Source organism: Manihot esculenta, chromosome 3 (genome assembly GCF_001659605.2).
Source record: "Manihot esculenta cultivar AM560-2 chromosome 3, M.esculenta_v8, whole genome shotgun sequence".
In the NCBI taxonomy this organism is placed as follows: domain Eukaryota; kingdom Viridiplantae; phylum Streptophyta; class Magnoliopsida; order Malpighiales; family Euphorbiaceae; genus Manihot; species Manihot esculenta.
The window spans coordinates 21,796,781-21,821,272 of record NC_035163.2 but is presented as its reverse complement, the minus strand read 5'-3'; the positions used below and the strand labels follow the sequence as shown (position 1 = coordinate 21,821,272).

The window sequence follows — 24,492 nt, the reverse complement described above, 5'->3', positions numbered from 1 at the left end:
AGAGGAGTTTGTCGGTTGGGATCTTCAGCCTGTTATAAATGTGGGCAGGAGGGCCATTTTGCTCGGGAATGTCCTCAGGCGACCTTTATGGCACCATCCCAGCAAATGAGCTCGGGCAGTGTAGCACAGCCAGCAGCTCCAGCCATACCTCAGAGCAGAGGCAGAGGGAGAGGGTCAGCCTCTTCTTCAGCAGCAGGTTCCCGAGGTGAAGGTCCGGTAGCCCCAGCACGGATCTTCACTGTGACTCAGGAGGAGGCGAACACGTCGAACACAGTGGTGTCAGGTAATCTCATCATTGGGTGTTCTGATATGTATGCTTTGATGGACCCCGGTGCTTCTCACTCTTTTCTTGCTTTGAGAGCCGTGGAGAGATTGGGTCTGATGATCTCTGAGTTAGAGTGTCCTCTCTGGGTCAGTGGACCCAAATGTGACCCATCAGTGGCAGTGTCAGTCTATCGCTTCAGTCCAGTGTTCATAGAGGGTAGATGCCTTCCAGCTGACCTAGTGGTTCTAGATTTGACGGATTTCGATGTCATTCTAGGGATGTATTGGCTATCTACATATGGAGCTACCTTGGACTGCAGAGATAAGGTAGTCAGTATTAGAGACCAGGATGGGTCAGAGTGTGTCTTCAGAGGAGACAGGAGGGGGACACCTAGAGGTTTGATCTCAGCCCTTCAGGCTCGTCATTTGCTTAGGAGGGGTTGTCAGGGGTTTCTAGCTCATGTAAGAGAGCTAGATAGTTCGGTTAGGGAACCAGCCTCAATTCCAGTAGTCCGAGAATTTCTAGACGTCTTCCCAAACGAGCTTCCAGGACTACCACCTGATAGGGAGATAGAGTTTGAAATCGAATTGCTGCCTGGTACCAGACCTATCTCTATTCCTCCCTACAGGATGGCGCCAGCAGAGTTAAAAGAGCTGAAAGAGCAGTTGCAGGAGTTGGTAGATAAGGGTTTCATCCGCTCTAGTACCTCACCTTGGGGTGCTCCAGTGCTTTTTGTCAGAAAGAAAGATGGATCCCTCAGACTTTGTATCGACTACAGGCAGTTGAACAAGGTCACTACCAAGAATAAGTATCCCCTGCCTAGGATCGACGATCTATTTGACCAGCTAGCTGGAGCAGGTTGTTTCTCTAAAATAGATCTGAGGTCCGGGTATCATCAGTTGAGAGTCAGAGAAGCAGATGTGCCAAAGACAGCTTTCAGGACCAGATATGGGCATTATGAGTTCTTAGTAATGTCGTTCGGGTTGACTAACGCCCCTACAGCATTCATGGATCTCATGAACAGAGTTTTCAGTGAGTATCTGGATCACTTTATTATTGTCTTCATCGATGATATCTTAGTGTACTCCAGAGATGCAGAGGAGCATGTCCAGCATCTGAGGACAGTTCTGTAGACACTGAGAGAGCATGATTTATATGCCAAGTTCTCTAAGAGTGAGTTTTGGTTGAGGAGCATTTCATTCTTGGGGCATGTTGTATCAGCAGAAGGTATTGAGGTAGACCCCAAGAAGATAGAAGCTGTAGCTAACTGGCCTAGACCCACCACAGTGACTGAGATTAAAAGCTTTCTGGGTTTGGCAGGTTACTACAGGAGGTTCGTTCAGGACTTCTCCAAGATAGCTGCTCCTATGACCAAACTGACTCAGAAAAATCAGAGGTTCGTGTGGTCGGACCAATGTGAAGAGAGCTTTGAAGAGTTAAAGAGCAGATTAACATCAGCACTAGTGTTAGCTCTGCCTGTCAGTAATGAGGACTTCACAGTGTTCTGTGATGCGTCCAGAGTGGGATTGGGTTGTGTTCTGATGCAGAATGACAGGGTGATTGCTTATGCTTCTAGACAGCTGAAGAAGCACGAGTTGAATTACCCCACCCATGACCTAGAAATGGCAGCAATTATCTTTGCCCTCAAGATGTGGAGGCATTACCTTTATGGGGTTAAATGCGAGATCTTCACAGATCACAAAAGTTTACAGTACATCTTGAGTCAGAAAGAGTTGAATTTGAGGCAGAGAAGGTGGGTAGAATTGCTCAGTGACTATGATTGCAAGATTCAGTATCATCGGGGTAAGGCAAATATTGTGGCAGACGCCCTAAGCCGGAAATCACTTGGCAGTTTGTCCCATATAGCAGCAGAGCAAAGACCAGTGGTGATGGAGTTTTATAAGCTCATCGATGAAGGGCTGCAACTAGAGTTGACTGGTATAGGTGCGTTGATAGCACAGATGAGAGTGACACCTGTGTTTCTGGAGCAGGTGGCTCAGAAACAGCATGAGGACCCTGAGTTAGTGAAAATTGCCAGGACTGTTCAGTCAGGCAACAGTGCAGAGTTCAGATTTGACAGCAAAGGGATCCTCCGCCATGGGAATCGACTATGTGTACCAGATGATAGACGTTTAAAGGGAGACATTATGAGGGAAGCTCATAATGCAAGGTACAGTGTCCATCCTGGAGCCACCAAAATGTATCAAGATCTGAAAAGGGTATATTGGTGGCCAGCTATGAAGAAAGAAGTGGCACAGTTTGTGTCCGCCTGTGAGGTTTGCCAGAGGGTGAAACTGGAACATTAGAAGCCGGCTAGAATGCTTAACCCACTGCCAATTCCAGAGTGGAAATGGGAGAACATAGCTATGGATTTTGTAGTGGGCTTACTGGCAGTGTCCAACAGGTTAGACTCCATATGGGTGATTGTGGACAGACTGACGAAATCTGCTCATTTCATCCCTGTGAGGAGTACTTATTTTGTGGACAAGTTAGCACAGGTTTATTTGGAGGAGATAGTAAGGTTGCATGGAGTCCCAGTGTCTATAGTGTCAGACAGAGGACCTCAGTTCACCTCCAGATTTTGGCGGAGTCTGCAGAGTGCTATGGGTACAAGGTTGGATTTCAGCACTGCTTTCCATCCACAGATTGATGGACAGTCAGAGAGGACCATCCAGACCATAGAGGATATGCTTCGAATGTGTGTGTTAGACTTTGGCGGTTCTTGGAGGCAGCATCTACCTTTGGTGGAGTTTGCCAACAACAACAGCCATCATGCGAGCATAGGGATGGCCCTTTATGAAGCTTTGTATGGGAGGAAGTGCAGATCACCTGTTTGCTGGGAAGAAGTAGGAGAGGCGGCTCTTGTAGGGCTGGAGTTAGTTGAGATCACCAGCAGAGTGGTGCCCATGATCAGAGAGAGAATCGGGATTGCTCAGAGCAGACAGAAAAGCTATACAGATATCCACAGGAAGCAGTTAGAGTTTCAGGAGGGTGATATGGTATTGCTGAAGGTGTCTCCAATGAAAGGAGTGGTTCGGTTTGGGAAAAAGGGTAAGCTAGCCCCACGATACATTGGACCCTTTGGGATCTTGCAGAAGATCGGGAATGTGTCGTACAAGCTGGATTTACCTGCTTCTATGGAGAGAATTCACCCGGTTTTCCATGTTTCTATGCTCCAAAAGTTCGTGTCAGATCCGAGTAAGGTTCTTAGTGAGCCTGATGTAGAGATCCTTGGAAATCTCACTTATATAGAGCAGCCAGTACGGATCCTAGACACGCAGATCAGAAAGCTTAGGAACAAGGAAATTCCAATGGTGAAAGTCCTTTGGAACCACCACAATCTAGAAGAGTGCACCTGGGAGACACGGGAGTCTATGCTCCAGCAATATCCATATCTGTTTTAAGGTTAGTTTCCTCCTTTTTATGTGTTTCATTGTTTGTGGAACATTCGGGGACGAATGTTCTTAAGGGGGGAGAATGTAATACCCGGCTAGAGTCCGGCATCGGAATGCTACTTTCCGGTGGAATCTCGGATGTTGAAATCCGCTAGAAGGGTAAGATTTATGTTTTTGTAAAGGATTTTCGTATATTTTAATGTCTTAAGTATAAAAGGAAATGAGTTTTTGAAAGAAAAGAGCCAAGGAAGAAATGCAAGGTTCGGCCGCCGAACATGCATGAGTTTTGGTTTTACGATAGGCCGCCGAAGCTGGTCTGGCCAGCCACCTATAAAAGGCCCTAGGTTTGTGAATGGATAAGATTTTCTTTCCATTCACAGTCAGAGGTGAGACCATGATCTTCCTTGGGTGATTTTCATGTTTTCTTCAAATCTTGCAAAGTTTTGATGGGTTTTATGTTGTTTTGAAGCTTTTGAGCAAATCAACCAAAAGTTTTGAAGTTGGAGACTTTGAGGGAGAGTTTCTCCATATCTCCACGTTGGGATCTTTTATCTTCTTGTTTGTAAGAGGTAAGTGAAGATCCTGAACTTCTTTTCATGTTTTATGAAGGTTTTATGAAGTGTTTGGGTAGAGATGCATGTTTAGGGTAAGTTGAGGTTTGGTTGTTTTGTGGTCAAAGCCTGCTTATGTATTTAGTTGTGTTGTTTGTTGGGGTTTTAAGTTAGTTTTGGACCCCTTTGTGCCTATACTTGAGTATATGCAGGTTGTGGAATTGTGGTTTGCATGTTTGAGTGGAGATTGGGTACGTTTGCATGAAGCAGAACAAGTTTCTGCCTTACTGGAGAATCCAGTTTCGGCCGCCGAAAGAAGGTTCGGCCGCCGAACATGCTAAGGAGGTGGTTTCGGCTGCCTAAGCTTGCCCCCAAAAGTTTGGACTTTCGGCTCTAGAGGAGGGTTTCGGCCGTCGAAGGTGCCGCTGAAGGTTAGGGACTTTCGTCTCTGGAGAGGACTTTCGACAGCCGAAGTGCTGCCGAAAGTGCTTGAGGTTCGGCTCTGGAAGGGACTTTCGGCCGCCGAACCTGTCGCCGAAAGTGCCCTGTCCAGCCTTCTTTTGTATGTTTTATGTGATTCTTTTCGGATGTTTTAGGGGGATTTTGGGGAGTATTTTAGAGTTGTTCTTGAGTTAGTTTGGTCCCTCATTTGAGTCCATCTGTGTAGGAACGGACCAGAGGAACCAAAGAGGTCAGCAGTGAGCACTGCTTCAGAGTCAGCTCAGAGTCAGCTAGAGGTGAGTGGAACTAAACTTAATGTTTTAAATTGAGAAATTAAATGCTTTGAGCATGTTCCATGCATCATGATATGTAATAGGTTGAGTGCACTAGAATACACTAATGTGACGCATTGCATTATTCTATGCTTGTACAGATCGGACATAGTTTTGGATTCACTAGCCCTCCGAGTAAAGTCCTGAGGAGCCCTGAGAGAGCCGGGCACAGAGCACCATAGGGTGCGTAGAGAAGTCCTGAGTAGCTCCTTCGCGGGCCGGGCACAGAATAGAGGGAATTTTGAATCTGTCCGTCTGAGATGGGTGATTTACTTGTGATGTGATGCATTCCATGTGAGCATGTTTGATCATGTTTTTATTGTTCTACTCACTGGGCTAGTATAGCTCATCCCTCTCCTTTAACCCCAGTCTTGCAGGATCAGAGTCAGAGGGAAGTCAGCAGGGTACAGGAAGAGTAAAGAATTTTGTAATAGCATAGTGTGGACATGTAATATTGGAAAGAAATGGTTTAGTATTGTATAGTGTAGAGTATTGTGCTTGACCCATGTTGTAAGTCCCTTTTTTATACATGGTCTATTTATGTGCTGTGAATGTTTTTATCAGTATGTGAAAAACCAGGCTTAACAGAGTATGAGTTGAACCCGTCTAGATCAAGCTCTAGTAAGGGGTTTTATAGTACAGAAATAGTGCATGCACAGGTTGAGCCTTGGTTCAGAGAATCAGTTTGATGTTTTTCAAGAAAATGTATGATCATGTATGGGATTTTACAAGTACACAGAGAGTATAGCAGGCTTGCTACGGGTTCTGGCGACCTTAAGTCGACATGGATCCTAGCACCAGTAGCGGTCCGATTTTCGAGTCGTTACAGTGTGTATATGGTGGAAAAATTGGGCTTGGCTTCTATTAAACACCCTAAGCCATATAGATTGCAATGGTTGAATGATTGTGGCGAGGTTAGGGTTACACACCAGGTGGTTATACCATTTTCTATTGGTAGGTACAAGAATGAGATCTTGTGTGATGTGGTACCTATGCAGGCAAGTCATATGTTGTTGGGTAGACCGTGGCAACATAATAGAAATGTGCAACATGATGGGTTCAATAACAAGTACTCCTTCACTCATGAAGGACAGAAGGTTATACTCGCTCCTTTATCACCTCAAGAGGTATATGTTGATCAAATAAAGATGCTAGAGAGGGAGAGGGAGGCTTCGGCCTTGGCCACAAGGGGAGTGAGAGCTTGAATTCTACAGAAAAGATGAGAGAAAAGAGTGAGTTTGAGGGTAAAGAGGCTGAAAAAGAATCAAGACTAGGTCAAGGAGGGAAGGTGGAGAAAGAAAAGGAGAAAGAAGAGGCTAAAGTTCCTATCTCAACTTCCATAGAGATTGAAATTGAAGAGGAAGTTGTAATGCATGAATCTAATGTAGTTGTTGTTGAGAATTCCATCAATGAACTTATAGAAGAGGTTGTGAATGATGAGGGACATGGGGAGCACGTGATTGATGAGGTGGAGGAGGCGAATGAGACTGTTTTGGAAGTTGTAGAGGAGAATGGGTCACATCCACAAGATCTTTCTATGACTAATATTTTTATGCCTAGTTCATTTGTTCTTGATATGCAGGTTGTTGATGAAAACATTCATGACAAAAGTTTTATCCTATTTCCACCTATTCAAAAGGAGGTCTTTGAAGATACATGGGTTTCTAAAGCTTCCCTTTTTGACATAAATATCAGCAAGATTCGAGGACGAATCTTTTCTAAAGAAAGAGAGAATGATACGGATCCAATAGGGCAAATTTCTAACAATGGTGTGGAGCAAACTTATGTCATTCAAATGGATCTAAAAGGAGTTCAAAATTATATTCATATGATCCATATATATTTGGGGTGTGCTTCAACTCATATGAAACAGATTTGGTGCAACACTTACAATCATAGGCTTAGGGAGCCTATTCAAATCTATGGGCTAAAACTACACAAAGGGAAGCCTAAAGTGAAGATCAAGTAAGGTTTTTGTGAAGATTCAGCTTTGTTATGATGGGTTTGCTATATTTTTATTATTTAATACTTGTTTTATTTTAGCTTTGTTTGGGCTTGTATTCTAGCCATACTTTATCTTTTAAGTTTTAGAGTGTTGGGCCATGTTTTGGGCTTATGTTTTAATACTTATGTGTTATTTTAGTGTGTGATTGGGCTTGGGCCTTATGTGTTTAAGTCAGGTCCAAGAAGAGTGTTTTAGGGTTTTATTTGTTTTTCTCCTTACTATATAAGGATAAGAAATAATTGTAAGAGGCAGCTTTTAATCAAAAGTTCAGAATTCTTCTCATGCCTTTGGCGTGTATTGCTTTGAGTGAGAGTGAAGATTTGCTTTCATCAATTGCACCAGGAATCTTGGCTTACTTATCAACTATTTATTGTGGCGTTTGTCAGATTCTCATCTAAATCCTTCGATCATTGGTGTTTCAGCTTCTCTAAGTTTGGGGTGCCATAGGAGGTGGGTTTATCAAATCTTTGGATTCCATATCTACTTGTGCGTGTGGGTTTGAGGCTTGTGCCATAGGGTTCCGCGTCAGTTGGTATCAGAGCCAAAGTGAGGCAAATTCTGATTTATCTTAGGATCTAGGGTTTTTGAGTTTTCATTTTCTTTCTTGTTGTTTTCGGTGAAAGCTTGTGTCCATGGCTGCACTTTTTTGACATAAATATCAGCAAGATTCGAGGACGAATCTTTTCTAAAGAAGGAGAGAATGATACGGATCCAATAGGGCAAATTTCTAACAATGGTGTGGAGCAAACTTATGTCATTCAAATGGATCTAAAAGGAGTTCAAAATCATATTCATATGATCCATATATATTTGGGGCGTGCTTCAACTCATATGGAACAGATTTGGTGCAACACTTGCAATCATAGGCTTAGGGAGCCTATTCAAACCTATGGGCTAAAACTACACAAAGGGAAGCCTAAAGTGAAGATCAAGTAAGTCTTTTGTGAAGATTCAGCTTTGTTATGATGGGCTTGCTATATTTTTATTATTTAACACTTGTTTTATTTTAGCTTTGTTTGGGCTTGTATTCTGGCCATACTTTATCTTTTAAGTTTTAGAGTGTTGGGCCATGTTTTGGGCTTATGTTTTAATACTTATGTGTTATTTTAGTGTGTGATTGGGCTTGGGCCTTATGTGTTTAAGTCAGGTCCAAGAAGATTGTCTTAGGGTTTTATGTAAGGCTTCCCTTTGTGTAGTTTTAGCCCATAGGTTTGAATAGGCTCCCTAAGCCTATGATTGTAAGTGTTGCACCAAATCTGTTCCATATGAGTTGAAGCATGCCCCAAATATATATGGATCATATGAATATGATTTTGAACTCCTTTTAGATCCATTTGAATGACATAAGTTTGCTCCACACCATTGTTAGAAATTTGCCATATTGGATCCGTATCAAAAAGGCTACATCTGTTGAGACCAGATACTTATTGAAGTCTGGAAAGTAACATCGATACCCCTTCTGAAGGCGAGAATATCCTGAAAAAACACACTTCAAAGCTTTAGGATCAAGTTTAGTCACATGAGGTCTGACATTCCAAACATAGCAAGTACTACCAAACAGTCGTGGTTCGAGAGAAAATAATCGCTTCTTAAGAAAGAGGACATTATAAGGAGTATTACCGTTTAGTATTGCGGAGGGCATGCGATTAATGAGAAAGCATGCAGTGAAGACAGCATCAGCCCAAAATTGCTTAGGAACTTGCATTTGAAACAATAGAGCTCTAACAGTCTTAAGAAGATGTCGATTCTTCCTTTCAGCTACCCCATTTTGAGCGGATGTATCAACACATGATGATTGGTGAAGAATACTATGTTGAGTCATATATGCCTGGAATGATTCTGACATATATTCTTTAGTATTGTCGCTCCGCAAAATTTTCACAGAAACATTATATTGAGTCTTGATTTCGGCACAAAAGACAGAAAAATGAGAAAACACTTCTGAATTATACTTCATAAAATAAATTCAAGTCATTCTAGAGTAATCATCCACGAAAGTGATAAAGTATCTAAATCCAGTCTTAGATCCAACTGGATATAGGCCCCAAACATCTGAATGAACTAATTCAAAAGCAGACTCAGCTCGTTTATTGACTCTAGGACTTAAAGAGCTTCGATGATGTTTTGCAAAATGACATGACTCACATTCCAGTAAAGATACCTCACGAAATTGAGGGCATAGCTTCTTCAAAACCGATAAAGAAGGGTATCACAACCGACAATGTGCTTCAAACGGAGACACAACATTGGAGCATGCAACAGACTGAGGCACCCATGCATCCAAAATGTAGAGACCCCCAGATACATATCCTTTACTAATAATCTGCTTCGTCACAAGATCCTGAATGAGACAATGATTAGGAAAAAAAGGAAACACAACAATTTAGGTTTTTGGTAAGTTTACTCAAAGAGATTAAATTAAAGGCAATATTAGTAAACTTAGCACAGATGATAGGGTAATAGAAGGAGTAGGTTTACCAGTCCCAGAATCCACAACATTATAGGTTGACCCATCAGCTATAATAACATGAGAAGGTACTTTATGAGATCGAAAGCTAGTAAAAATATGAGGTTTATCTATCATGTGATCCGTAGCACCAGAATCAATGATCCATTTATATGAAGAGAAAATAAGACACGTTTTACCTGTCTCAGCCGCTACTGAAGACGTAGGGATAATTTTAATAATATGGGTCTTACTGTCAGAAATCATTTCAACCAAAACCCCATACTCCTATACCTTCAAACGAATTAAAGGAAGATAACAAAATCTAACCCAGTGACCAGTATCAAAAAATGCCTCCACCCAACACTCAAATGGCAAACGAACTACATATCTGACAAGGGGGCTGCAATACGACTTCGACGTCCTCCCTAGGTGGACGGTGAGAAATAAATATTACCATGTATGAGTAACACAAAAGAATAGGAGTCCTAAATCTCCAAAAATTTAAAACTTGATGGGAGAGAAAAAATTAAATCTCTACAGAAATAATTCTGATACTATGTAACAAGATTAAAAATAATTGTGCAATTTCAATATATTTTCCATTGAAGTGGATACATATACAGATATCAAAGTTTTGTAGTCCACTTATCACTATAAATTTAATGATTACGGTTATAGTGTTGTTTTAAATTTTGTCGGCCCGGCAAACCAACACATGACACTGATATTTAACTAAAGAAAAGAAAAAAAAAATCCATTCATGAGTTCGTACGAAAAAAAGAAGATTTTCAGCCATTGAATGGTTTTGTGTTTAATAAAAACAATGAATGAATTAATTATAAGCAGTTAAAAGTAGGCTGCTTTTGCGCTGAATTTTCTTCAAATATGAAGTTGGAAAATTCCACGCAGGAGAGAATCAAGGGAGAATTTTCCTTTTTTTTTTTTCTTGATGCACCAAGAGTTGGAAAAAAGAAGAAGAAATTATTGATATCCAATATTGGGGGAACATATAATTGACGTTCAATATAAACAAAAGAGATGCATGCATGTTTGCTAAACTATTATTATTATTATTATTATTAAATTAAACTATTATTTTTATTTGGTATATGTTCAAAGATTTCAGTTTTCTGTTGGATTTAAATTGAAAAAATCGATCGAACTAAATTAATTTAAAATTTTAATTTAATTAATTAATTTATTTTAATTTATTTCGATTTAATTTTTTATTTTAAAATTTTCAATTATTTTAATTTAATTTAATTTTAATAAAAAATAAAATAAACTAAACGTATTAGTAATAATAATATATTATTTTTAATAATATAAAGAAATTAAATTATTAAAATATTTTAATTAAATTTTAAAATACTAAAATTAAAGTGTAAAAATATTAAATTTATTAAAAGTTTAAACCTATCAAATCAAATCGATTCGATTTGATTTAATTTCTAATTAAAATCAATTCGATTCAATTTTTATAAATACTAAAATTTTAATTTTAATTTATTTAATTTAATTTAATTTTAAATTAAACTAATTGAATAGTTAAAGAAAAAGTATATTATTTTAACGGTAAGGACTGCTTTAATCAATTTAATTTACCATTAATTTTCATATTAATTAAATAATTATGAAACTTATTAACCTGAATGGAAATATGTTATTTTAACAATATAAAAATACTAGAGTTACATTAAATTATAAAATTAAATACTTTCCTTGAATTTTTTTAAAAAAAATAGATTTTTTGAAAATTTTGAAATAAGATAAGAACTTATTTATTAGTTTGAAATTTTAGAAATTGATTAAAACTTAATTAATATATTTTTATGTACTAATTAAATATATATAATTCATCCTTAATTATAAAATTATTGCACTCACAAGAGGTCTCAAATTCTCCTCTTTAATTTTTTTTTTTAAAAAAAAATTATAAAATTATTCAAAGATGGACTTTTCTTTTATCATTCATTTTCCTTTACTTATTAGTTTCACACATTTCCACAACCTAACTCTTATATTTATAGTAAATTTTAATTTAATATATTTTTAATTTTATATAAAGTAACTTAAACTCAATTAATCTAAAATAAAAAATAAAGAAATTAAGCTTTTTTATTTGTTAATTAAATCAAGAAATTTAATTCTTTAAAAAAAGAAATCATGAGATTTAGCTAACAAAAATAAAAATTCTTAATTTTTTGGGCTAAATAAATTGAATTTAAATTAAAATTTTATTTATAATTTAAATAAAAATAAAAACTAAAACTAAAAAATAAAATAAATTTAATAATTCTAATAAATATAAGGTTTGAATAAATCATTTTAGCCAATCAAAATAAAAGAGAAGACCAAGACGTGTGTTGAGTCATCACTCATACAAGTCTACACCAACCTCTATCCCTATCCCTATCTCTATAGACTGAATGGAAATTAAAGCCTTGTTTCGTTAGACTGATATTTCGATTCTATTTGGTAATAATTTTAAAAGTAGTATTTTTTATAGATTTATATATTCATTTTTTTTAATTTTTATTTTATATTTAATAATTAATTTAATATTTATTTTATATAAAATATTTTAACTTTAAACATTATGTTAAAAAATATATTTATATGAAAATAATATTTTTTTTTATGGTTGATAAAAAATATTTATTAGAGAATAATATCTCCACAATATAAACACTAAAAAAAATCTTATTATCTTTCTATATGAAATTTTTTATTTTTTCTCTTATAATTTATTTAAATACTGCATATTATATTACTCATATAAAAAAAATAAAGTTAGAAAAGTGTCGGTTTTCTTTTTTTGAAAGCACGAAAAGTGTCGTTGAAACTTAATTGTGTTAGTAACGTGAATGAATTTGATTTAATTAGTAATATTACGAATATTTTAATAAATTTATTATTTTTTCTTCTGAACCAATGAATGAAATTTTAATTAATGTAGTTATATTAAATTCTCTTTTGTAATTATAAAATTTTAAATAAATTTCCAATAAGCTTAAAATCTCGTGGTTATGCGCCTACTAATTTAAAATAATAAAAATTAAGGGAGTCAAAAAGGAATAAAGACGCATCTCAGTTTGGAAGATAAAAATAAGGTAAAAATTAATCATTTTAGCCCCTTTTTTTTCTCTGCACAATATATCCTACCATTCAAAATTGAAAAATATTTTTTAAATTAAATAAAAAAAGTTTTACATTTTAAGAATTTTATTAAAACCACTCTTACATAAATTTCTAAATATATTTTATTTTTAAAATTCAAACAGATAATAAAAAAAATATTTTTCAAAATACAAGTTATTGGCAAACAAACAGAGCATACGTGTTGTGTCAGCCTGTCTCTATAAGCAACTCTCCTTCTCTTCATTAATTCTGTGTCACAGACACTATACATGAGCTTCTCTCATATACACTAATACAAATATCTTCAAAAATGCTGTTCATCTCTACGCCATTTCTTGCTGCTTCCCTCGCAGTCTTTTGCCTCACGGCTTCAGCTTTTGGAGCCACTCGATTGCCAGACGATGAAGGTATCTGTATGTTTAATGATCTTGGAGTTTTGTATATATGGGTTTGACATATAGAATTAAGTTGGGTTGTGGTTTGTTTCTGCAGTTGAAGCTCTGAGGGACATAGGGAACACACTTGGCAAGAAAGATTGGAACTTTAACGTTGATCCTTGCTCTGGAGAATCAGGATGGGCAGATTCAATTCAAGTGAAGGGCTCAGAAAATGCTGTTACCTGTACTTGTTCCTTCCCCAATTCCAGCGTCTGCCACGTCACTAGCATGTAGTAATTCTCTCTCAATATATATATATATACATTTTCTTTAAATCTATTTCACATGAAATTTACTCTCATTTTGAGAGCACTATAAATAAATTATAAATAGTTCGATATTCAATTCGATAAAAATTTAACTAGATTTAATTTAATTTTTAAATAAACTTAACTCAAACTTAATTTTTAATTTCATTTATTAAATGAACCAACTCAACAGTATTCATTTTATTAAAATTCATTTTATTAAAATTCGCAAACTGCTTAAGTCGCATGCATTATTGTCAGTGAAATCAAACTTCAATTGATAAAAATATAATTTATTATTCTCTAAATTTTTTTATCTGATATTTTAGGAATTTTTTAATAAAAAAGTGAAATTTTACAATCTTAATATTTCTTTAAATATTTTATTTATTGATTTACTCTTTAATAAATAGAGTGTTTCTAAAATATTAATTAAATTTATCATATTTATATAAACATTTTAATTGAATGGTAATATCGTCTTTTTCTAAAATTTATTTATATTAAAATTTTAATATTTTTTGAAAATTTTAAATTATTTAACTAAGTTATTCTATTAAATAAGGCTTTAAAATATCTCGGACATTGTTCTGTTTACCTATTGGCCTTGTATTATTTTCTATCAACAAAAACTATGTACCTTTTGAAAAAATTAAAAAAAAAAAATTCTTTCAATTTAAGAATTTTGTTAATTTACCATATTAAACGACACCGTTTGAAAAAAAATATATATATATATAATCAGTCAAATGAAGTACAGTTTTTCATATTTTTAATTTTTTAATTTTCAGATAAATTAAAATGAATTCCGACATACGAAATGGTTACAATTTCATTCATTTGAATAAAAAAAAAAAAGAAATTAGGGTGATATAATTCCTAAGAAATTAAAATTTTGTTGAATCACAGAGTTCTGAAGTCCCAGAACCTCCAAGGCACTCTCCCAGAAGACTTGGGCAGGCTTCCTTTCCTCCAAATAATGTAAGAATCAGCCTCTAAATTATTTTAAAAAATTACTGATAAATAAATAAATAAATATAACACGATCTCTCGTTTTGTTTCTTCTTTCTGCAGTGATCTCACTCGAAACTACCTCAACGGGACAATCCCTCCACAATGGGGTTCCATGCAATTGGCCCACATGTATACTTTCTTTCTTATTGCACATTTGTATATTTCTTGTTCTTCTATTGATCAAACTGAAAAATGGGTGCGCTTTGTAGCTCTCTTCTGGGAAATCGGTTAACGGGTCCAATCCCAAAAGAAATCGGAAATATCAGCACTCTTCAAAATCTGTAAGTCCCCCCTTGCCTCTTTTATTTTTTCCCCCCCTTTTTGCAATGTTATAATTTATGTTAAGTTGATTGATACACAGAACTGTGGAGTTCAATCAACTTTCTGAAGAATTGCCTCCAGAGCTGGGAAGTTTAAGCCGCGTAGAAAGAATGTAAGCTAACTTTAAATTTTTCATAATAAGTTGCAATAACATGGGATTTCTTGCAAGAATTCTGGTGAGCTTTCTTTTCTAACATAATCAGATAGAATAATAGATTGGATTATGTTTTTTTTTTTTTCTTTGATGTTGTTCTAGGCATCTTACCTCCAATAATTTTACTGGGCAATTGCCTGCCACATTTGGAAAGCTAACCTCATTGAAAGAATTGTAAGCTTCATATTTTTTTGAACCTGTATGTATATAAGACAGTTTACAATATGCTTACATTTAAAATGTGTTTTTCTTTCTTTCTCATAATGCAGTCGAATTGGTGATAACAAGTTCACAGGCCCCATACCTAATTTTATTCAGAATTGGACTACTCTAAAACAACTGTAAGAGTTTTAACTATGCTTAAGTTTTAATGTTCCACAACCCATAATGTGTTCGATTATTTATCTGAAACAAAATTTCATGGTGGCAGAGTGATTCAAGGCAGCGGTTTAAGTGGGCCAATTCCATCTGGCATAGAGCAATTGAAAAATATGATCGACTTGTGAGTCAAGCCTTGAGATTTAATCACTTACGGTCAGTGTCAATGTAATGGTACTTTTGGTTCTTAATCAAGTAGACTATTGGATTGCAGGAGAATCAGTGACTTGAGTGGAAATGAAACAAAATTTCCACAATTAAGTAATATGAAAAGCCTGGATAAACTGTGAGTTTCGATGCTCTCTTATCAAGTATGTTTGTTTTTGAATTTATGCGTTGTTGTAATTGTAATTTATGTTGGTGTTGCAGAATCCTTAGGAATTGCAATATCGTTGGAGAGCTACCTGATTCTCTTGGGGGAATTACTACATTGAAAACCTTGTCAGTAAATACTAACTTTACTTTCTACCTTTAAATCAAAATCCGTTTGCCTTAAATTTTCTGCATGAGTTCAAAATGCTCCGGTTCTTAAGTTTTGCATTCATGGAACTAATTTATCCCGTTTACAGGCATGAAGGTTTGATGGTGACAAACTGATGCTTTGTGCTGATTTGATTATTTCTCCTTTTGGAAATGGTGGTTGCTTAAGAGAATTCTTAATGCTGTTGTTTATCATTTCTCTTGCAGGGACCTCAGCTTTAACAAACTGACGGGAGAAATTCGAACCAGCCTTAATGGTCTAGCGAAAACAGATTACATGTAGGCAATTGACATTAACTACTTTTGTTCTTATGGTTAGTCTGAAGAGCACATACTAGGTTGTCTTGAAAACCAAGTATTTGAAAAATTCTTTTCTTCCTCTAATATTGATGTATAAAAAAATAAAAAATAGATCCCTTCAGAGGGTGACCATTTGGCTAACAGTATGCTTAAAGAGGAACAGAAGTGTTTACAAAAGCAAATGCATTTTTAGGACTCTAGAAGATGGAAGGCTGCAAATGAGATTTAGTTACAGATTTTCTTTCCTTCTGCAAATAGGATTAAGATTCCTTCTTTTAAGTTAGAATGATATGTACTCCCTTCTTTGATCTATGATTCACAACAGTATCAAGCCCTGTAAACAGAGAGTGTAAGGGGACTCGTCATGTATACCATTGAACAAAAGAAACATATGGTTACTGGGATCATCAATAGTTACACACACACACACAAAACTCTAATCAAAATTGACTTGTATAGAACATCTTCCTAAAACTCCTCTTCTAAATTTCTTCTTAACTATTCTTTTGCCACAGTGCTATGAAGAACACATTCATTAATCTCATTAACTATTTTCAGATACTTGACTGGAAATCTATTTAGCGGAAAAGTACCTGGCTGGATACTTGAAAAAGGAGAAAATGTGTGAGTTACTTGTCTTGATTCTCTATATTTATCATTATTTATGTTGTTCTATGAATATGATAATGAACTCTACCTATTATTCTTGTGTGAAAGGGAAAAAAAATTATATGGTTTCCTCATACCATTTGAATTCTGTGGAGCTTGGTTGTGTCATAACTTATCATTTTGCTATTTACATTTGACAGTTTCTATGCATGCTGTAAATGTTAATGGCTATTCTAATGCATTTTAAGTTCGTCTAATAATAATGAGAAATTTGTATAAGAGATCCTATGAGATGAAAACTTCATCCTTTTAGTTACCAAAGTATCATAAGTTTATTGTAGTTTTCCTTTTCAATTTCTCTTTCTAGAGTTAAGAGAGTACAAGTCAGAATCCAATTTACTATGCCAACAGTTGAGAATAGATTTTTTTATTTGGTTATAAGCTTATACTCCATTCACATACTTCATTTGCACTCTAAATGTGTACACAGAGTAACAACTTCCATATTAGCAAAAGATCCCTAGAGAAGATTAAAACATTTTAAGATGAATCTTACCATTTGTCTTGCAAGACAAACATTTATTTGCAGTTGCAGGATGGATGCTAAAATAATTTGTGTACTCCGTTTTACTTTTGACAAAAAGCCTTTTAAAGCCGTTGAGAAATTGGTGAAAAATCACTTAAAATTTTATAATAGCCATTTAAACACTTGAACTTTTAAAAATAGCTTAAAAAGTTCAAATCTAACACCACTAAGTATCCGTTAAAAAAATGGATATTAAAGCACTTAACAAATATCTTGATCTTAAACAAATAAATGTAATTTTAAATGTTAATAATTAAGTTTATGAATAAATTATGTTGATTTATAGGTTAGTAAATAAATATTTTTTTATTAAATCCATAAAATAAACATAATATTATTGAAAAGTTTGATGAATATTTGAATTTAAATTTATTTGTTAAAGAAAATATTTACCTAAACTAAAACTGTAAATAATTTTGATTTTCCATAATCTTCTGATTAACTAAATATCAAACCCTAATTTTAAATTATCCTTTAAAAGTTTCTAAAACATCACTGAAAAATATACAACTATTATTAAATATGTAATAGAAACAAAAAATCATAAAATATATTAAACATTTAAATTTAATTTTCTTAAGTACATATGGATGTAAACTATACTATTAGCTCTATATGATTTTTTGTTAGTAATTCTTACATTTTTCATGGATTTTATTAGCTTTATGAAGAAAATATAAAATAATTTCTTATATTGTAAAATTTTTAATTGCACTTTTATGGTTTTTTATTTATTTTACATAAATAATCTCCATCTCATAATTTTTATCTATCTTTTCTTTTTTTATTATTTCAAAATTATTGTTCACTTTCTTTTTTTTTAACATTATGATTAATATATAAATTGAGTATTATAACCTTATTTTATTTTATTTTATTTTCAAAATAACCTTTCATTAATTGTTTTTTTAAAGATTATTTAAAATATCTCTTAATATTTAATAAAATTTAATATTTTTAAGAGGGGTATAATTAAAAAGTTAATAAAAAAATTACCTTTCTTAATATGTGTAAAAAAACAAAGTAGACATAAAGTATGAGACGGAGAGAGTATCATCCATGATTTTCATAGTATTAATATATTTTTAATGACATTTAAAATTTTTTCAAAGAGATGTTAACATTAAAATTCAGTGTTTGATTGATGAGAAAAGAAAAGAAAATTTAAATTCTCTTTCTTTATATATAGAGAGGTAAAAATAGGGGTGAGTATTTGGTTGGTTTGGTTTAAAATCGAACTAAACTGAATAAATTGAAAATTAAAATTTTAATATTTATAAAATCGAATCGATTTTAATCAGAAATTGAATCGAATCAAACCGGTCTAATTCTATTTGGTTCGGTTTGATTAATTTGAATTTTTAATAAATTTTTATTTTTTATATTTTATTTTTAATATTTTAAAATTAAATTGAAATATTTTAACTTTAATATGATCTAATTTCTCTATATTATGAAAAATAATATACTATTATCACTAATCGGTTAGATTTTATTTTTTTTTTCGATTTTTTTATCAAAATCGAATTGAAAGAATAAAAAATTTTAAAATTAAAAATTGAATTGAATTGAAATGAATAAATAACCGAACTGAATTTTCAAATTAATTCAGTTCAATCGGTTTGAACCGAATGCTGCTCACTCCTAGGCCAAAGACGCTTTTAAGTCCCTGTAAAATAGTCTAATAGTCAATTAAATCCTGATCAATTTTTTTGGTCCATTTAAATCCTTAACAACTGAAAATGCATACATAAAAGCCCAAAATTCACACCGTTTACTCTCACTTAACATGGTGTGTAAATTTACATGTAATAATAACCAATTACCATTTACTCATTCCTATATAAAACCCTAAAAGACCCCTTACTCAACAATCTCATTTCTCTTGTTCCGGAACACCATAAGCAAACAACTTCTAAATCTACTGACAAATAGATAAATGAGCTCCTCCTCCTTAAGGTTATTGCAAAATGAATATTGATACAGGAATTGCATTTTGTTTCTTATGTAAACATTCTTTCCTGAAACTTGAATAAGATTTCAAGAAAGCTTCTTTGTCCTTCACATTATGCTATATCTCTATTTACTCAAGCCATGAAATCTTCTATACCCGATTCTTTAGACCCAAGGACACCTTCGAAGTCTACTCTATTAATCATCAAGCACGCATTTTTCTGTATGGCCTTTTATTTGGTTGTTATTGTTGTCATATTCCTAGTTAGTGGAAGCTTCAAGGATAATATAATATTCAAGCCAGTGGATGTCTTGTACTTTGCTGTTACACGTTGGACCATAGGATTTGGTGATATAGTTTCCCTCTTCACATTTACCAAGCTCTTACTAGTATTTTCATATTGGTTAGTCCTGGGTTTATAGAATTTTGCTGTCACCATAGTATAAGAAAATGTTTTATCATTATTTGGCTTTTGCAAATTGGCAACTGCTAGGGATTTTATACCTAACTGAGTTTACGATTGACAAGAGGAATCGTAGGATTGCACAATGGGTTCTTTTGAAGAAGATCACCTTTGGTGATTTGGTAGCTTCAGATCTTGATAATGATGGATTTTGAGAATGGAACAGCGATTGGTTTTCTCAACACCTCTTTTGCCTCTAACATAGTCCCATTTAAGGGTCTCCTAGTCTTATATGTTCTAGAAAGATCCTTCACACCCCCTCCTGTTCATCCATTGCCATCCTTTGCTAGCAAATTCTTTTTCTGTAGAAACAAGAGCATAAAGACTCATTTAAACTTATTCAATTCAGCCAATTCTGCAGATTTTTTTCTCCTCTTTGAAAGCCTCTTGCACAACTTCATCTTGCTATCTCGCGCACTCATATCAATTCTTGATTTCTTGGAATCAAATAGTGAAGGGGCATGAATAATGTGGAAGAAGGAGAAGGAGGTACCTCAACAAGAAGGCAAATTTATCAACCACCTATTTTTTGTTTCTCGTTTAATTCTAGAAAGGGAAAAGAACGCAAAAGTGTTAATTAACTGAAAGGAGATGCATCTCCACTATTGAGCTATTACGCCTGTGAAGTGCTAATAGATGTATCTAAGGCGAGCTCTTTTGCTCGCTGTCTGGGAGCTCTACTCATCACCCCTATCACTCGACAAGCCAAACTTTTCATTCAATAATGTTTTTCCATGTCTCTAATGATTCGGCGGAAGGAAAGAGGCAAGGCTTTGACAGATCCGCCGAAGAAGGCTCGGTCTTAGAATTAGTCTGAAGCTTGTCAAAAGAGAATAACTGATTATAGGAAACAAAAGAGGAGATAGGATAGGTGCAAGAATGTTTACCTTTACGAAGAGAAATGGAAAGGTCTAAGTTGGATTCAAGAGTAGTAATGGCGGTTAGTTCTTCCAACGAAAAAACTGTTAGTGGATGGCCTGTCATTTGCTAAACTATCCCAATTAGTGTGCCTTGATAATTCTTTACATTGGGAAAGCTGAGCAAAGTTTTCTGCAGATGCTAAGATAGTTGTCTCAAATAATGATGCTGCTGTCATTTGACAACAAGTCGAACAAAAACACAAGACCGCTAGTACTCAGTTTGAAAAATACTAATAAAATGTCATCAATCGGTAATTGGAATAGTAGAACACCTAAACAAAAGTCTCAAACGAGACAAATGGTTGAACCCTTACCAAACAGTAGATCAGAATAAAAAACTAAAGCCACCAAAGGCTAATCTCCTTAAACGGAGTATGAAACTACAAAACAGCATCTAAGATTGCAATACCTAGGCCAAGTCGATGCCAAAACACGACACGGAGTTGCTGGAGCTCGCCGGAAAAGGCCACACCCGCCGGCGTGTGGCATCGGAGAGGAAAGGTGTGTTAGGCGCTTGTGGGCCACATGCGTATCGTTTATTTGTCGGATTTGAAGATATAGCCGATCTTGGGCTGCGGAGCTGACTGGTGGGGGTGGTGACGTGAAAGACTCACCCTAATTGGGTGATCTGAAAGTGGCAAATCTGAAACCAAAAACTGCCGAAAGAAACTTTAAAGTATCAGATCTGAAGGACCCTCTGATATCACGTGGAATTTTGAATGTCTATGTATTATGTACAATAAATTTATAGAGAGTCCTAGAATACTAATCTTCTGAATCAAGCATATATCTATACATATTTAGTTTTCATAACATAAAATTTAATACCTCATTTATTTTTATCATGAAAAATATATATATAAATTTTTTATAACTATTTTTCATTCATCCCCATTATTTTCCCACTCCCTCTATTCTCTTTTTTCTAAAATTAATTTACTTAATTATAATCGTTAAGTTATAATAATTTATATTAATAATATTTAAACTTGTTATTTTTTTTTATTATTTAATTATTTGAATAAATTTAAATGAGAATTTCAACTTTCAACTTGTGTATTATTGTAACTATTGTCAATGATTTTAGGTTTCATAATTTATAACATAAAATTATATTATATAGAAAGGAAAATTATTATAAAGTCTTGAATTTTAATAAAATTAATTAATTAGTTTTTAAAATTTTTAACTCTAGTTAAACGTTCCTCATCTTTTTAAAATACAATCATGGCATCCTTTTATTAATAATTTCATTAGTCAACAGTAGATCTAGCAGTCAAATGAGAGAGAATATCTTAAACTTACAAAATTAACATTAGCAGAGTGTTTTGAAAACTAGGTTTCGAATTACCAATTTCATTTCCGCAATTGCAGCAAACATAATCAGCAAGATTCGGCCAAAAAAAAAAGAAGAAGGAAATTAACCCATCTTAATTACAAATTAAAGTTAGTTTTTATGATAAAATAGTATAGATTTATATTAGTTTCTTGACTGTGTGGTTGTCGAAACCGGTTAAAAATAATCTTTTTTGTTATCCACAATTTTACAACCATAGATAGTGTCAAAAGGATTGAATCTACAGGGAATTGATACTTACTTATTTTTCTATCAATGACCAAGTAAATAAATATACAATAAAAGTAAATTGGGGGTTTTGAAGTTTGATGACTAAACTAGAATTAAAAACAGCAAAGTAAAGCAAGTAATAAAGTAAAGAGAATTCAATATGAGAAATGCTCTAGTTGAAGAATTGGATCTACTTTAGTTGTTGGGATTGATCATTGACACAAAGATTCCTTTATTTGATTCAATAAATTAGTTATGGAAGTGGAAGACGCTTCTAGCCTCCATATCCCTCCTTAAGCATAGGTTAATTAGGGAACGTCCTCTAATTAACCACTAATCAACAAGTTGCCAAGGAACGTCCTTGGGCCTTTGGCGTTTAACAACTACTAATTGCATTAAGAAATAGAGAGACCTAATTCTAGCTACCCAAACGTATAGTGATGTTGCTAGATGGCAATTTGTTAATTAGTAATTGATTAGAGGACGTTCCCTAATTAATTTAATCATAAGGAGAGACATGGTGGTGAGAAGCGTCTTCCACCCCCATAACTAATCTATTGAACCAATCAAGATAATCTAAGTTTCAATGATCAATCCAAACAACCAAAGTGGATCCATATTTTCAACTAGACGTTTCTCATATTGATTTCCTCTTTTATTTTAATTATTTGCTTTCTATTATTACTCTCATTATTAGTTACTACAATCAATCTCAAACCCCCCATTTTACTTTTACTGCAATTTATTTTTGCTTTCAGTTTATCTCGTTTGATCTCACTTTCAGTTTTTATCTCACTTTTAGTTTATTTTCTTGGTCATAAAAAAATAAATAGGTAATCAATTCTCTGTGGATTCGATCCTTCACCACTATCTGCAGTTGTAAATTGTTGATAACCAAGAAGGTTATTTTTGACCGGCTTCGACAACCGCGAGTCAAAAATTGGTTTTTGACTCGCGGTTTGGTCTCAGAAAGGGAAAGAGGCGCAGATTGTGCTTCCTAAATAAGTTTAGATGCTGACCTTACTTCCTAATTAGTGTAGAGGCTGCCCAAGATGTTGCAGAAAAGGAAGGTGGCGCGCAGATGGCTCTTAGAAGAGAAAAGCGCGCAGATTGTTTCTGAATAGGAAGGATGCACGAATTTTGATCTTCAAAGGGGGAGATATGTTTGTCCATACATTCCTTTTTAGGTGGAGCCTCTTTTGAAATTTGAATATTGAATGCAGAAGAGGAAGAGCATCTCTTTGAGATCTTGCTGCCTAAATAGGAAGATATGACTGCTGCAGTGTGTGCACATCTTTGAACAAGGAAGAAAGATATGCGATTTGAATTTCAAATAATCTTCTGATTGAGCTTTCCTTGTTTGCTTTTGCTTCTGCACTTTCCTCATTTGAAATCTTTCCTTTTCTGAAAACTTTTCTTATTTGGAAACTTTCCTTTTTTGGCACTTTTTAGCAGTTTTAAGAGCATCTTCTCCAGATTGTCTCTTTACACCTAATATCTGCAAAACATAATTAAAACCACAAAATTAAGTAGAAAAGATGTAAATAAACATCAAGAACATAATGATAAAATGGACTAAAATATGCTCTATCAAATACCCCCACACCTAGTTTTTTGCTTGTCCTCAAGCAAATAAACATAGTCAAACAAGCTTTCTTTGCTACTTGATCCTTATTTCCACTTAAGCTCTTACTCTAGACACCTATTTTGAATCATTGCAGTGAAGAATATATGCATGAAGATTACTCACCTTCTTTTCTTGTTTCCCTTTACTTACCATGGCTAGGATTTGTTTTCCTCAAGAGAGACCATACATGCACATTATTTGTTAAGACTTTTTCTAGCTTTCGGTGTGACTTGCCCTTATCTTGAAGTACTTTATTCAGCCTTTTGCACTTTAGACCTTGGAAAGGTCACCAACCTATTTTTGATTGAAGGTTTATATTTTTCAGTTGGTCACCTGTCCAAGTGGCTACTAGCTCTGTTCATAGTCTTTTGACCATTAGAACAATTTTTAATTTGTGCTTTTGAGGTCTTTGCCTTTGCTGAATTTTCTTTCTCCCAATGATTTGGGCAAATCAACACCAACTGCTACATCAAGTCACATTAAGTTCATTCACACAATTTTCAATTTATTCTCATCAATTGAGGGTCATCAATATATTTTTCACTATGACAAACTCAAAGATTCAATTCAAAAGGCAATTCTCAAACATAAATATAACTCACTGCAATTGATTCAACATAAGTTTAAAGAGTCATAACATTAATGGGGTCATGAAAAGAAAAGCTCATCCAACATAGTTCATATGATGAGTAAAGCATCTCAAAAACGGAAATAAAAAATAAAAAAAAAACTGTGGCTATCTGTGTGTTATTGAAAGCAAAAATGAAAAATTTCAACTAATGCAAGCAAACTAAAAATCAAAGCAAAAATAAACTCAAAAAGTAAAAATTCAGAAATATGCACCCCCCACACCTA

General features: G+C 34.2%; 1 protein-coding gene across 3 annotated transcripts in view; it reads left to right on the top strand.

The window, feature by feature from the left end:
• Positions 1–12,816: 12,816 nt before the first annotated feature.
• Positions 12,817–24,492, top strand: part of LOC110611356 (probable leucine-rich repeat receptor-like serine/threonine-protein kinase At3g14840) — a 34,160-nt gene continuing 22,484 nt past the window's right edge. Inside the window, exons 1-13 of one of the 3 annotated variants that reach the window (XM_021751633.2) lie at positions 12,818–12,986; positions 13,072–13,246; positions 14,174–14,245; positions 14,339–14,407; positions 14,488–14,559; positions 14,640–14,711; positions 14,856–14,927; positions 15,023–15,094; positions 15,184–15,255; positions 15,346–15,417; positions 15,501–15,572; positions 15,819–15,890; positions 16,470–16,535. In XM_021751633.2, coding sequence (XP_021607325.1) covers positions 12,890–12,986; positions 13,072–13,246; positions 14,174–14,245; positions 14,339–14,407; positions 14,488–14,559; positions 14,640–14,711; positions 14,856–14,927; positions 15,023–15,094; positions 15,184–15,255; positions 15,346–15,417; positions 15,501–15,572; positions 15,819–15,890; positions 16,470–16,535 — 1,055 coding nt within the window. In that variant the 5' untranslated portion in view covers positions 12,818–12,889. Of the gene's footprint in view, positions 12,987–13,071; positions 13,247–14,173; positions 14,246–14,338; positions 14,408–14,487; positions 14,560–14,639; positions 14,712–14,855; positions 14,928–15,022; positions 15,095–15,183; positions 15,256–15,330; positions 15,418–15,500; positions 15,573–15,818; positions 15,891–16,469; positions 16,536–24,492 lie in introns of all 3 variants that reach the window. The other 2 variants (XM_021751632.2, XM_043954823.1) reach the window with 2 other exon arrangements.